Source organism: Lepidochelys kempii, chromosome 12 (genome assembly GCF_965140265.1).
Source record: "Lepidochelys kempii isolate rLepKem1 chromosome 12, rLepKem1.hap2, whole genome shotgun sequence".
NCBI lineage: Eukaryota > Metazoa > Chordata > Testudines > Cheloniidae > Lepidochelys > Lepidochelys kempii.
Genome location: NC_133267.1, coordinates 33,248,596 through 33,263,337, shown reverse-complemented (window position 1 = coordinate 33,263,337; position 14,742 = coordinate 33,248,596). Strand labels below are relative to the sequence as shown.

General features: G+C 43.2%; 1 protein-coding gene across 1 annotated transcript; it reads left to right on the top strand.

Annotated features, from left to right (window-relative positions):
- Positions 1-345: 345 nt before the first annotated feature.
- On the top strand, positions 346-13,179 carry MPHOSPH6 (M-phase phosphoprotein 6). Its single transcript, XM_073308064.1, has 5 exons — positions 346-541; positions 7,525-7,637; positions 8,832-8,922; positions 11,716-11,813; positions 12,260-13,179. The coding sequence occupies exons 1-5, from the start codon at positions 491-493 to the stop codon at positions 12,393-12,395; spliced, it is 489 nt and encodes a 162-aa protein (XP_073164165.1). The 5' UTR covers positions 346-490; the 3' UTR covers positions 12,396-13,179.
- The last annotated feature ends 1,563 nt before the right edge of the window (positions 13,180-14,742 follow it).

Here is a 14,742-nt window from a genome sequence, read left to right as displayed (position 1 = left end):
ATGCCGGGCTCTGGGGGACCCTTGCCCATCTGTGGTGGTCTGACCCCCACCCCTGTCCCCCCATGTGAGTCAGGCTCAGGCGAGTTTGCTACAGGTGGGATCTGAGCCCCTCTCCCTGCCCCTTCGGATGAGAGCCAGGCTCGGGGGGGGGGTCTCCCCATTCTGTCTGAGCCCCACTCCCTGTTCCCGTGCAGACGCCAGGCTCGGGGGGTGCCCCGTTCCGCTGGAAAACACCCCAGCGCCGCTTGAAGCCGCCCCAGGCCCGTGAGGCGGGCTGGGCCGAGCCGGTCGCATCGCAACTGCGCGGCGGCTTCGCCGCCCGCTCCAGCCCGGCCGCAGAGGCCCCTGGGCGGAAATCTGGCCCTGCCCACCCCGCCGGCTCCCGGCCTGTGCGCGTGGCGGCCAGTGCGCGGCCTCAGGAGGCGGCTGCAGCAGCAGGGGAGGGCGGGGATCGAGCGGGGCCCGCCCGCGGCCCAGGCCCGGCACCGCAATGGCCGGGGAGGTGAAGACCAAGCTGTCCAAGAACCTGCTGCGCATGAAGGTGAGAGGCGGCGGCTCCCGGCGCGGGGAGGGGGAGCAGCAGGCCGCGGGGCGGGGGGGCCGCCGTTGGGAGCCCGGGCAGGGGCAGGCCGGGCGGAGGGGCGGGTTGCGGGGCTGATCCGCGTGAGGGATGTTAGGTGGCGTGTGGGGCAGCCAACGCCGGGGGATGGGGGCCCTGGGGAAGAGCGTGGGGGGCGGGATGGGGAGAGCATGGGGGGTGAGGCAGAGAGTGAGGGGGGTTGGGGGCGGGTGACAGGGGGTGTATGGAGCAAGATGCCCCCTGGGGAGGGTTTGGGGGCAGTGGGGAATGGGGAGAGCTGGGGGCTCTGGGAGAGGGAGTGTCCCTTGGGGAGGGGTGGGGACCCTGGGGAAGAGCGTGGGGGGCGGGATGGGGAGAGCATGGGGGGTGAGGCAGAGAGTGAGGGGGGTTGGGGGCGGGTGACAGGGGGTGTATGGAGCAAGATGCCCCCTGGGGAGGGTTTGGGGGCAGTGGGGAATGGGGAGAGCTGGGGGCTCTGGGAGAGGGAGTGTCCCTTGGGGAGGGGTGGGGACCCTGGGGAAGAGCGTGGGGGACGGGATGGGGAGAGCATGGGGGGTGAGGCAGAGAGTGAGGGGGGTTGGGGGCGGGTGACAGGGGGTGTATGGAGCAAGATGCCCCCTGGGGAGGGTTTGGGGGCAGTGGGGAATGGGGAGAGCTGGAGGCTCTGGGAGAGGGAGTGAGGGGAGTTGAAATCAGGTGGGGGGGGGGCTGAGGGATAAGCTGCCCCCCTAGGGAGGGATGGGGAAGGGGTTCCCAGGTGGAGACGTGATTGGGGGAGCCTACCCTGGTGGCAGAGCTGGGACTGTCGGCTTAGGGAGCAAGGTTTGGGGTTGGTGACCCCTGGGTGGATTGTGGGGCTGTAAGGTAAAGGCTGACGTGTAGGGCGGGGGGGGTAGGTATTTAGGAGGCTTGGAGGGGAGGAAGGGCAGGTTGCACTGGGATTTGAGCTCATGGGAAGAGATCTGGGAGGATTCTGCACACGGCATGAGACGTGTGGGGGAGACGTATTTGAGGGGGAGGGTGGTCACGAGGGGTCACAGATCCAGAAAAACATTTTGTTTTAAATTTACCTAGGTTCCTGAAGAATATACATTATACTCTGTTCCACCAAAACTACTGCTCCCTCGTTATGATAACGCCCCTCCCCACACACACACACACATTTTCCAGGGTACTTTAGCATTGCTCCCCACTGTGAAAGAATTGGGGAGTCACAGAAAGGAGACCATTCCCAGGGGTGGTGCGGATGGGGAAGAATGCCTCTTTAGGGTAGCAGGGGAGATGACCTTGGCAGTGGGGAAGCTGAACTAGTTAGGGCTCTCCAGAGATGAGAGGATAGGGAGCAGGGCATTGGGATTGGGGGGCTGGCATGGAAGCTGAGGGTGAGGATTTGTGTTTCTGCCTAGGCATTTGTATATTGCTGTTTGCTGTTGTACTTGGAAGTATGGGGGGAGGGGTTAAAAGACTACATGGGACTAAGTGATATGGGGCGATGGGAAGCTGAGGGCCTCTCTGGGCTTGGAAGGACATGGAGAAGAGCATGTTTGAAAGGTATGGAGGTGGGAAACTAAACAGAGCTAGGTCATAAGATGGCTTTTGCAGTGTAAACAAGGAAGAGACATGGTATTATAACCAGCACCCCCTTCTCTGCTACAGACTTTTCCACAGCCAGGCCAGCCAGCTTGGACAAGGGGCTTGAATCAAAGTGCTGTGTGCTGTTTCTGGAATGAGGGCCCTTGTCCTGAGCCAGTGCAAAGGGATACATGTCATCAGGCCCGTAGGAGGCATAGACACTAATGGTGTATATAAACTAAACCAAAGTATAACATAAGCCACAGGGTGGTACGCTCATCTGTGTAGATAAAAACATGTAAATACAGTGTAAACCAAAAACCTATTGTAAGAATTCTGTAGTAAATACGTAGTATAGGAAAACCCATCTTGAAAACAGTGGTCAAATAACATAATGAGGGATGAGGATTAAATGTTCCTTGAGATTTTGGGTGGATGGAAGGGGAGATGGGCTCACAGTGTCTGCTGCTGTTGCATGATTCAGGACCCACACCTGGAGTCCTGATCTAGGTGGAAATTTGCCTGATTCGGGACTGGGTCCTGTACAGTAAATGAGACCCTGACTCAGCAAATTAATGGATGAATCATAAGTCACGGGTAGAAAATACTTGGCAAGGGACGTGCATGTAGAAACCTAGGGTTAACCACAATGATCTAATATGGTTTTAAACACAACTGTCCTTGTCTGTACTAAGGGCAAAATTGTATTTTAATTTTCTTAGTTAACACCTTTTCTACCACAGTACATTTTCCCAGGATAAACAAGGCCACACATTTAAATTTGCCTTGTCTTGTTGTTGTCATTTCAAATTATGTTCCTCTTCACCTCACTAACTGACTTAAATATTTCTTGTATGCATGTGGCCATGTTGGTCCCAGGATATTAGACAAACAAGGTCGGGGTGAGGTAATATCTTTTATTGAATCAACTTCTGTTGGTGAGAGATGAGCTTTCAAGCTACACCTGAAGAAAAGCTTTCTGAAGCTTGAAAGCTTATCTCTCTCACCAGTAGAAGTTGGTCCAATAAAAGATATTACCTCATCCAGCTTTTCTCTTTACATTTTTCTTATTTGTTTTGGTTTATAAGGTCAGTTATGTAGTGAATGCCCCTCTTGTCCTTGTTAAGAATTTTTAAAGGTATATATCATTGACACTTTAAGGAAAAGTTCGCATCAGGTAATTCTAGCTTCGCTTGCTCTCTTCATCAGTTCTCCAGCTTTCTCAGATGTTCATTATTAGCGCTCTAGAAATATACTAAACAACATGGCACTGGCAATGATGACATTAGAAGGTTTGGCTAAAGAAAATCCATAGTTCTTCTGTTGTAACTACTAAACTGATGACATGAAGTTGCACTCAGTAGTTGTACTACAAACACTAGAAAAAATGGCTGTGCTAACCCCTGGTGAAATGGCATTTATAACACTATCTTGAGTACCACGGTATCTTCACTTGTAGCCAAACATCTAACTCGTTAGACTCCTATAAGAAGTATCCAGTGGTTTTTAACTATAGGGTGCCTGTTGTTTTGATCCAGAAACATATTGTGAACTACCTTCCTTATTTCAGCAAAATCTTGCATAAGCAAAACTGGGATTTCTTTGCTGGAAACAATCTGAAAATTCTTTTCTTCCCAGGAGCTATCTGTGCTGGCCTCTTTATCATGAACATAAGTGTTCAAACTCTTTTTCTTTATATCTTTAATTTAAAATATTCCCTTTGCTTGCCACATTTGGTTGAGCTGCCTTGACTCGAAATATTTCCTAGCCTTGGATTTTGTTGTGCACTGATTTTTCTGGCCAGTTCTGGCTTAATATCCTATAACGGTGTTAACTTAGACCATTGTCCCTCCCTCTTCCCCCCCCCCACTCTTTTAACAATTCATAAATGTAGTAGCATGAGAGAGGGATATTAATAAAGTACTGACCTAGCCATCGCCCTTGGAATTGTGAATCTAGCATCAAGTCCAAAGTGAAATTAGTCTCAGCTCAGTGGCTAATGGACTCTGGTTCATGTCGTGTAATGCAACACATAATTCAGTAGAGTACACACTGGCATGATTGATGCTCTCTCTGTTTCTGCCGAACAACACAGAAGCTGAATTGCCATTAATTTTTTAAAAACATAAATATTCATTAAATATTTATAACTTAATATAGCAGAGACTTCATGCCTTGTTTGCTACATTTTAGTTTTGCCATTCCTTTTTTAGCTTGGTATTTGGGGCCATAGTCCTTCAAAGTACTAAGTGAAACGAGTTTTACAGTCTCAGTTCAGTCCTCAGTTGTAGCAGAGTTCACTTTCCATAAAGGTAGCAGAATAATTAGCACAATTACAAGTCTCTGCTCACCAAAGGCTTACATCTGTGTTTCTATGGAGACTAAACTTTGACACAAAGAAACACTCGGCATGTTTTACGTGCTTTGCAATTATTGCAATCTGTATTTTTTTTATCATTTTAAATGTAAGTAACCAGATAGTTGTATCCAAGAGATCTCCTAGATCATTTGTTTTTAGGTACATAATCAATAAAAATGAACATTGATTGGGTGCTTATAATAAAACTTCTCCCATTGAGACTTAAGTCTAGCTAACCAGTTTCCTTGATTAACATGTTTTTCCACATAGACTCTCATTTTACTCACTTATGAGAAAATCCAGATACTGTAATTTTAAATGTAAGGCTTTGACATGTTTTTGAATTCTTTCAGAAAACAAAACTCCGTTTTCTTTAGTTAAGAAACTCACACAGAGTTGGGTACATATAGAAGTAAAAATGGAACATGAGAAATTGAGGTGGCTTATCACTTTTCAGACTGTGCTATTGAATATATAAATTGAATAATTAAAACAATACACTTAATGTTTTGCATAGCCTGAAAAATGATAAACCAACTTTTAATTTCTGATTGTCCATTTATAAATATATTTGTTTGGGGGTGGGGAAGTAGTGGCACATTCCAATCTTCATCCACAAGCCAATCTCTGTCTACTTGGGACACCAAAATGATTTGTCACAGTAGATTGTGCAGATGTTTAAAATAGGGTCATGCATGCTCTGCTGTGCTTTGCTAGCATCTTCTCTGGTAAGGTTTGGATGTACTCATGGCTAATGCCAGATAAAGATGTAAGTGTGATAGGGATGTGCCTAAGGGCTTGTCTAAATACAGGTTGTACTGCTTTACCAGTGCAGTTAGAGGTGCACCTCTCTCCCCTGCCTCTCCTCCAACTGCCTTCCCCCCGCCCACTATGAATGCAATTATACTTAGGGCTCTACCAAATTCATGGCCATGAAAAATGCATCACAAACCATGAAATCTGATCTCCCCTGTGATATCTGGCTATTGTAGGGGAGGGGCAGGTCCAGGGGTGCACCAGCCAGGGGCTCCTACCATGCACTGAGCTCCAGCTGCTAGTGCCCTCTGGGCTCGGGAGGGATGGGACTTCCTCTTTCCCTGCAGCGGCCCCCGCCCCTCCCCTACTGCGGCCAGGGGAGGTTCCTGGAGGTAGGTCTGACCCAGCCCTGGGAGTATCTCTTCCCCTGGTGCTCCAGGGACTAGCAGCAGGAGCCCAGCGCACAGTATGAGCTGCTGGATGGGGCGCCCCCAGCCCTGCCGCTCCCCAGCTCCAAGCCCAATGCTCAAGATTTAAAGGGGCCATTGGATGGCGGGCAGGGACCATGGGGCCCTGGCCAGCCCTGTCCCCCCACAAAAGTGATGACCCTCATATGTCCTGTGTTCTTTCCCCCACACGGGCACACAGTAGCTTTGTGACCCCCCACGACACTCTTTCAGGTTGAGACCCACATCGTTACAATACATGAAATTTCAGATGTAAACATCTGAAACCGTGAAATTGACTATTTTTAAAATCCTATGACTGGGAAATTGACCAAAAAGGACTGTGAATTTGGTAGAGCCCTAATTATACTGGTATAAATGTTCTTATACCAGTATAACATTCCCATTCGGGAAGGGGAATAAGCTATAGCAGTAGAATTACATCTACTCTAGGGGTTTTATCAGTATTACTGTGGGTAAAAAATCACATCCCCTAACAGACATATTTATACTGGTACAAAAGTTGTCTGTAGACCAGGCCTGAGGCCCCAGCTCCAATCGTGAACATTAATTTTAAAAAGAAATGTTTATAGCTTTTCTCGTTGTGGAGAAAGTGAACCTTCAACGTTCGGTCATGGTTTGGTCGCTGAAATTGTTAACATTGACTTTTAATTGAACTCACTTGAGTTAACACCCCATGGAGATGAAATGGGCAGCTCACACTTCTTCAAGCTGTTGTTCCAGTCTCTCTGTGAACTCCTCAAACATCATTGCATTACTCCATATCTACACTATGGCCATAGTGTAGACACTTCCTTCAGTTTTCCCATTGCTGTAGTTAATCCACCTCTCTGAGTGGCATCTACACTTGGGGGGAGGTCAGCTTAACCATAGCACTCAGCAATGTGAATTTTCCTCACCCCTTAACAATGTAGCTAGGTCTACACTAAAAAAGTTAGGTTGACCGATTTATGTCTCTCGTGGATGTGAAAAATCCACACTCGTGAGCAATGTAGGTAAACCAACCTAATCCCTGGGGCAGACAGCACTAAGTCAATGGAAAAATTCTTCCATCAACCTAACTACTGCTTCTGGGGAGGTAGATTAATTACAGCGGCAGGAAAACCCCTACTATCACTGTAATGAGTGGCTATGCTGAAGCACTCTAGCAGCGCAGATGCAGCTGTGCTGCTGTAGTGGTTTAAGTGTAGACATAGCCTAGTTTTTAAGTGAAAACCAGGCCTAACATTCGTTTACTATAAGGGCTCTCTTTGCAGCCTTGGGGGCTAGAGTCGAACTTTTATTTTTTTAAATGAAATCTGAGAATCTGGAGGACAAGGGGGCGCCCTCAAAAGAATACTGGAAAAAAACAAATGCTAACCTGGCCTAAGCCAGGTCCAGTTTGTCCCCTGACCGCTTTATGTGGTGGAGTGTAACCATTTGGCATCTGGTATGCAGCCACAGCTTTGAAATAGTTAAATTTTCCTCAGTCCTTTGCCAGACCCCCAGGAATTGCAGGATGGTAATAAGCCAAGGAAGTCAAAACTATCTCCAGTGTTACTAGAGTGCTGGTCACCTGGGTATGTAAGTGGTGATGCAACTGAATTTTAATATTGCCATTGTTTCTGTCTGTACATTGGCAATTGCCCTAACTTTGAGCTGACTTTTAAAAGAGTCAGGCAAAACTTCTTAACTTTTTTCATGAAATATTGCATGAACAATAAATGTCAGGCAACCTATTAAATAGTTGTAACTCACATATGGGGAAAAGACACTTCATGCAGAAAAATCTTTGTGTGCGTTTCTTTCAGTTCATGCAAAGAGGATTGGATTCAGAAACCAAAAAACAACTAGAGGAGGAGGAAAAGAAGATAATCAGTGAAGAGCACTGGTATCTGGATTTACCAGAACTCAAAGAAAAGGAGTAAGTTTGTCATATTTTTCCATTACTTATATCTGGACTGTTTGGGAGGCAAAACAAAGTGTTGTCTATTAATCCTTTTCTGTCCAAGAAATACCTCAAGAATAATAATAACTCTTAGTCACCAGTAGACATTAGTAAAATAGGCAGATTGGTAGGTGTAGCATACTTATGCAGCATTTTATTCTAAGGAACCACTCTCAAGGTTTATAAATCCAGAGTTTGACCTACTTCCCCCGCCCCCCCCCCCCTTTTTTTTCCCATCTGTATGTTTTCCTAGTATCCATGTAATTATTTTCTTTTTAGTGACCAGGTGACTTAATGCTGCTTTTGCTTTTTTTAAAAAAAAAAAATGGCTGAAACCTTATAAATTAGGCCCCAATCTTGCAATCAAGTCCATGAGAGAGAATCTGGCTCCTTCATGCAGCTTCACTGATTTCATTAAGGTTTCATTCAGGCACAGGGTCAATCCATGAATATCCAGTTGCAGAATCCATAATGGAGATGCAACAATAAGGAAAACCTCTTCTAGTAAGGGCACAAACTTCCATTCCTGCCTTCTGAAGAGGTGCTATAAACAGTAAAAAAAAAAACTATTTTAAAAATAGTTTATTTTGTCCTTTAAAAGAGGGAATTTTTTTAGCAAGAGGGAGTCTCTTCTTAACGTTTGGAGTTCAGAGAATTAATTACATGTGATTAACGTTACTGATATTCAGTATTTTACATGTGCAGGGTGGGGATGAGAAGGTGGAACACTTCTGTAGTACATGTATGTGATAATTCCTGGGGGCAGACTTCTTTTTGTCTCTTGGTTTGTTCATTAAAAGAGAAAAGAAAACAATCTTTGAAGAGAGAACCACATGGTTTTACTTCCTATCAGTCTCTACTAGGGCCAGCTCTACACTAGAAATTTGCTGGTATAGAAATGTCACCTAGGAGTGTGAGGGTTTGTGTGTTTGGTTTTTTGAGGGTTTTTATTTGTGGTGGGTTTTTTTTTGGTTTGGGTGGGTTTTTTGAGTCTGGCTGGGTTTTTTTGCGGGAGGAGAGCAACATTTCTTATACCGGCAAACTTTTTCAGACCTAGACCTGGCCTAAGACACTTCATTTTTTTGGTTTTTGCTTTTTATTGCTTTTGGTTCTTGTGACTATGTTAAGACATGCTGTTCAGACAAATACTTGGCTTTGTTTATTGTGCAGGAGTTTTATAATAGAAGAGAGAAGCTTTATGCCATGTGAAGACCTACTTTATGGCAGAATGTCCTTTAAAGGGTTCAATCCAGAAGTTGAGGTACTGTCAAATGTTCTACTCTGTTAGGGTCATGGAGTGTATGTACCCCACACTGGACCAGCAACCAAAGGGTTAATACAGGCACTGCCAGCCACTGCTGATTGGAAGCCTCACAGCAGCTAGGAGGGTAAAAAGGGCTGGGAAGCAGATGGGGATGAACGGACCAATAGGCTGGAGAACCTGCAGAGATCCAGGGGAAGGTAGGAAGAAGCTCAGGGCATTGTCAGAGTTGAAGAACTCTGATCCTGCTTACCTAACTTGAGGGCCCTGAGTTGGAACCCGGTGGAGTGGGTGGGGAGTGAAGAAAGGGTTTTCAGACCCCTGGGCACCATGAATAGACAGACAGCCCCATTGGGGGCTGGGCTACAGTTGGCCAGAGGGGGTGGCACCAACGCACCGCACCAGGTAGTAACTAAGAAAAACTATAAATTGGAGTTAGGTCTCAACGTGGCTTCCATTGAAATCAAGAAGTGTCTTTTGGTTGACTTCAGTGAGAGTCAATTGAGCTTTATATAGTTTATAGCACAAAGTGGATTATTGCCTAAATGTGTCCAATCTTCATGCTTCTAATTTGAGCTCTGCTAGGTAGGATGAAAATGGTAATTTCCAACTCAGCTTCCCTTCTTCCTCCTATTCAACATTCCCATTGCTGGTCAGCAAAATCAGCAGCTCTTCTAACTGGGTTGTTGATACTCAGTCATTAATTCCTGTGTTAATATGCTCTCTCTGTGCTTGCACTTGTTGTTTTCAACCTTTAGAAGTAGAGCTGTTTGATTGCAGGAATTTGAAAATAAATCAAAATGCAGGCAAAGAAGATTGAATGATTTTATTAAATGTTTGCAATTCTGTACTGAAAATACAACATTATGGGGAGTATTTACTTTTGATCACACTGCCTCAGTAAGAGCCTAGGTACTGGATTGGTACTTAAGAGACTTGTTCCTGCTTCTGCCTTTCATTTGCTCTGTGACCTAGGTCCGAGTCTCTTTACTTCTCTCTGCCTGATTTATCCAGCTGTGAAAAGAGGTCCTAATAATTTAAAAAAAAAAAATCTGTGGATGAAAAGTGGTATATTCACTTGTGTTGTATATGTTTGATCCATTTGAACAAATGGAGCCTGTCACCTCTGAGGAGCTTTTTCCCAAGTCAAGAGGGATGAAATCTGTCTGGCACTATGAAATGAGTCTTTCCAGTCCCAGATTGACACAAGTCCATGTCACACACTAACGTCCATTGGCACCCATGTTGTTTATCTCAGCTGAATGAGTTTGGAGTCTGAACTGCCATCCTCCACTTAGATAGAGATGGCTCCAGATTAGCACTAAGACATACATGCCGGTGATATGGAGGAGCTCATGCTGTTTGCTGGTACTCTGTCAATGCAGTGCTTTCTGCAGGCGTTGTCTTAAACAAAATGTATTTCCACATTGTGATTCAATATGATTGTGATTCAAGCCAAGATTTTGGAAATAAATAAAGTGCTATTTCTGGTAAATATCTGGCTCCCCCTCCCATATGTCAACAGCTCAATAGTTTCATGATTCCTATACATTTTCCTCCCCTCCAAGAACAAAGCCTCCATGTTCCATGTACTGCTCAGCAAAACAACTGCCCAATCTCACTGCTCTACCACTTTTCTTCCAGTCTGGATCTTTAGTCATCATATTGCTGCTTAATTTAGGGCCCAAACCTGCAAACTGTCAGCCCTGTTGACTGGAAACTACTCCTGTGAATAAGGTCTTACAGAATCATGCCTTTAAAATAAAAACTCTTTTGAGCAGAGGTGTCTTTAACTTCTGTTCAACGTCACACACGTCTATGGTGCTATAATAGTAACAACAAGACTGCCATTAATCTGTCTCTCGCAGCTAAATAACTGCCTAAGATGAAAAGTTACTGATGCTCAATTCAGATCTAATATGATTGAGGGGGAATTATGATTACTGTCTCACCAGGGTTGGCATTTTCACTGGCTTTTTTTTTTGCATTTTTTTAATGCAAATAGCATTTTATTGTAAAGCTTTCAGACAGATTCTCCCTGCTAAATAAACATTTTTAAGTGGCTTAGTTCCGAAATTTGACCCACTCTTAAGATCTGGGAATTATATACACTGGATTATACTTGACAATGAAAAAACAGATCTGCTACATAACTTTTTTAAAAGATTTGTCCACTACGATCGATAGTGCATTACCACTTAAATGGCAACAATCGTAAAGAGTGCTAAGAAAACCTAGTCCCAGATGCCAGGCACCGTGCTGGTGCGCAAACAAGGAAGGAACCAAAAATAGGTGTGTTTATATTAGAACAATTTTAAGATGCAGGAAAATTATAACAAAACTCATTATTTTAAGTTTTCTAAGGGCTGGGTCATGAGCTGCTTTCAGGGCCATGCTGGGTTGTATGAGGACCGAAGACACTCCCCTACACAAGCTATCTGAATCACTGTGCAGGTGGGGAACTAAGCTCCACCAGGTATAGCACTGGTGCGAATCACCACCACTACCAACCTGGGGAGCAAGGGGGAAGCAGCCAGTCACAGTTCATTCATTCCCTTGTCTTCACCCAGCAAAGCACGGCTGCGTGCTCCCTTTTATTCATGGCTCATGATAAATCCATGATCTAGCCCTAAATTCATACTACAAAGAAGGGAAAGTAGCTTCAGTTAGGACTCTTTACCCCCAGAGTTTTGCTTGTCCATATTAAAAATGAATTTCTTATCAGTAATATCTATATAATTGAAATTCTGTGAACGAGTTAACTGTTAAACTGATTTCCCATTTCATTTTCAGAAGTTAATGATCCAAATGAACTCTAGGTACAAGAAAGAAGAAATTGAAGCAGATGATACAGCCGAGGCTGATGTATCAGATGAAGAAATGGCCAGAAGGTAATTTATGTTTTATGGCATAGTTAAAATTACCAAAATGATGTGTTGCTGCACTCTCATCAGAGTGTTTATAAAAGAGCAAACTTTTGTGTTGTGCACAAGATATTTTTAAATAAGAATTTTGAAGAAAGTGTTCAATGGAGTAGCTTCATTACTTCCTGGGGAAATAACTTGGGGCCATTTTTTACCCTCCGCTACACCTTTTTGCTCTCTATTGTGTCATTCAGTGTGACAGAAAGCAAAATTGGCCCCTTAATATTATGCTGATATCTTGATAGAGGCAGTAGCTGTGTCTCTTACACTGTGTTGTAAAAGGAGTGACATAGGCAATCCTTTGTTGCACCACAGATTGGTATAGCTGATAGGATTTATGACTTGCTGTGCACGAGTTTGCTTTGATTTTATGAAGAATAGTGATTTGTATTTTAATTTAAATATCTTAACAGATATGAAACGTTAGTCAGAACTATTGGGAAGAAATTCTTGAAAAAGAGAGACCAGCGTGTGCTACAGGGTGAAGATGAGAACAGTAACATGAGACCTAGCAAAGCAAAGAAAATGTTCTTAAAACCCCAGGATTGATGTGAACTGCACAATTGGAGCTAATAGAAATGTCATCTACAGGTCAGAGTAACATGAACTGGGGAGTGTTTATTTTCCACCAAATAATGTAAGATACGTGTGTAAAATCTAAGTCTATTCTGATTGAAATTTCTGCTGTCCACATGACAAACATACTTGTAAAGTGGATACATGTATAATGGATGTCATACATCCTTTCCTATCTGAGCAAGTTGTAGTGACCATGGGGCTCTAAGCCAATTAGCTGTTTAAATATTGTGCATAAGTAAGATGGCTATCCCGTGTGTTTGAGAGCAATGATCTTTACATTTTATGATGGTAATTGAACGCAAGTATTTCAGCTAAAGATGAGCTGTGGCCAATCTTATAAAGCAATTCTGCTTTCAGTGTTTTTTTTTACTGTATAAATTGAAACCCCTTACACTTTCTAAATTGAAAGAAATAGTCTGCAGAAACATACGTTTCTTTAACAATTCTAAAAATACTTTGAAAAAGGAACAGAGAGATTAAATCCATTTCATTGAATTTTATTTTTTTTATAAAATCTGTTTAAAGAGAGGTTTTTGTAATAGAAGCATTTATATTGGGTGATGTTTTCACTTTGACATGTATGAATCATGATCTGCTCAATGTCTTGCCTCCAAAAAAAAAAATTCTAATGTTCCTTTGGTTGTGGTTTTCTTTTCTGGCAAAAATTTTCCAATCTTGTAAACAAGATCTGTGATAGCAGCATAATGACTGCTTAAGAAACACATCTTAAACTGAATAAAAACTTTTTAAAAGACTTTTGTGTCTGATTATTGTTGTTTAGGTAATATAATATAAACACTGGAACTTAACATACCCTGTGAGATGTGTAGTGCATTGTTTGATAGTGTTTAGATTCAGGCCCAGATTTTTAAATGTATTTAGACATTGATGCACTTAGCATTGCAATACCTAACTGATTTAGGAGCCTAAATCTAATTTTGAAAAGGGCTTTAGAGATTGACCGTCAATGGGATTTAGGCTCCTAAATGCCTACATCCCTTTTGAGAATGAAACTTAGGATCCTAAATCAATTAAGCATTGCAATGCTGAGCACAGCAACACCTCAATAGCTTTAAAAAACTGGGCCTTAAGCACATGCCCCAAAATATTAGTTGAGTTGAAATGCCTTTTCTAGTTAGAAAGTAATGAAGCAGTTTCAAGCATTGTTGCACAGAAAGACAGTACTGGCCTTCCGTCAATTGGTGCTCTGGGCATAATGAAATTTGTTGTCAGCATGTGTCACATCTAAAATTATAGCAGTTTTCTGTATCCCAACCTTCAGCAAGAAATATGCTTTCTCTTATTTTATTTCCCTGGCTAGTTGTCCAGGTTGCTCGTCCAGGATGCTGGCCCTCTCGAGAAAGGAGGGATTTGGAGGAGTTTGCTAAATGGAAGCAAGTAGGGCAGTTCCATTATGGACACGAGTCGGTTTTTTTCTTCTCTTTTTGGAACAGCTCAGTGAAGCAAGACACGAAACTCAATTATATAAAGTAAGAGGCCGTACATCTACAGTAGTTTGCATGTATGATATATGGACTATAATCCAAATATCAAAAGCACCTCATTAGATATTCAAGATGGATCACACACGGAAAGAGAAATACACTTTTAACCTAGTAAGGGAGCGTCATAAAGGTGGAAAGTCTATGATTCATGATCTCATATAGGTTTTCAGAGCTAATTAAATGATACTAGTTCAATTACTTAAAACTTGACTATATAAAATCATCAATTGAACAAAAGTTAATGATCGCAAGACATTTTTCTTCCCAAATGTGACCTGAACTACAAAGTGATTTATTGTTGCTCATCACAAGAAAAAATCAGAATATATCCCATTAGTCTTTCTTGCTTATTACTAGGAAATGACTCCCCGTTATATGAATAGATTTATTTGGTGATGGCAGGATTTCTGAATAATAGTGCAAGGTATTTTGGGGAAATTATATTCTAGTGAGACACTAGTGACCACTAGATGTCACTAAAATTTTGCTTGGGCTTCAGGATTCTTGAACTGATGACATTCTGTTGCTTTCACATAATCTTGTCTGAAAGTTCCTTTGATTGAATAATTAGTTGAGGCATGCATATAATAAAAAGAGCATAAAACTTTACACAGAGGCTTCTCTGCACAGAGAATGTATGCAGAGAGGACACCTTCTGTGTCCTTCATTCCAAGGCAGAATAGCTGCATGTGATTGGGAGAAAAACAAAACCAGCTCTATAGTGAGATATCTCTGAGTCCTGGAGTGTACTCTGCATTGTGTGTGTTTGTGTGGAAGGTTTTGAAGGTGAAGTGACTTGAATTTCAACAGCT

What these genes read in the sequence shown, in the direction of transcription:
- MPHOSPH6 (XM_073308064.1), top strand. Translation starts at nt 491, where the DNA reads ATGGCCGGGGAGGTGAAGACCAAGCTGTCCAAGAACCTGCTGCGCATG. An exon ending in AGAACCTGCTGCGCATGAAG is followed by an intron (nt 542 to 7,524) that starts GTGAGAGGCGGC and finishes CGTTTCTTTCAG; the next exon opens with TTCATGCAAAGAGGATTGGA. An exon ending in GGTTCAATCCAGAAGTTGAG is followed by an intron (nt 8,923 to 11,715) that starts GTACTGTCAAAT and finishes TTTCATTTTCAG; the next exon opens with AAGTTAATGATCCAAATGAA.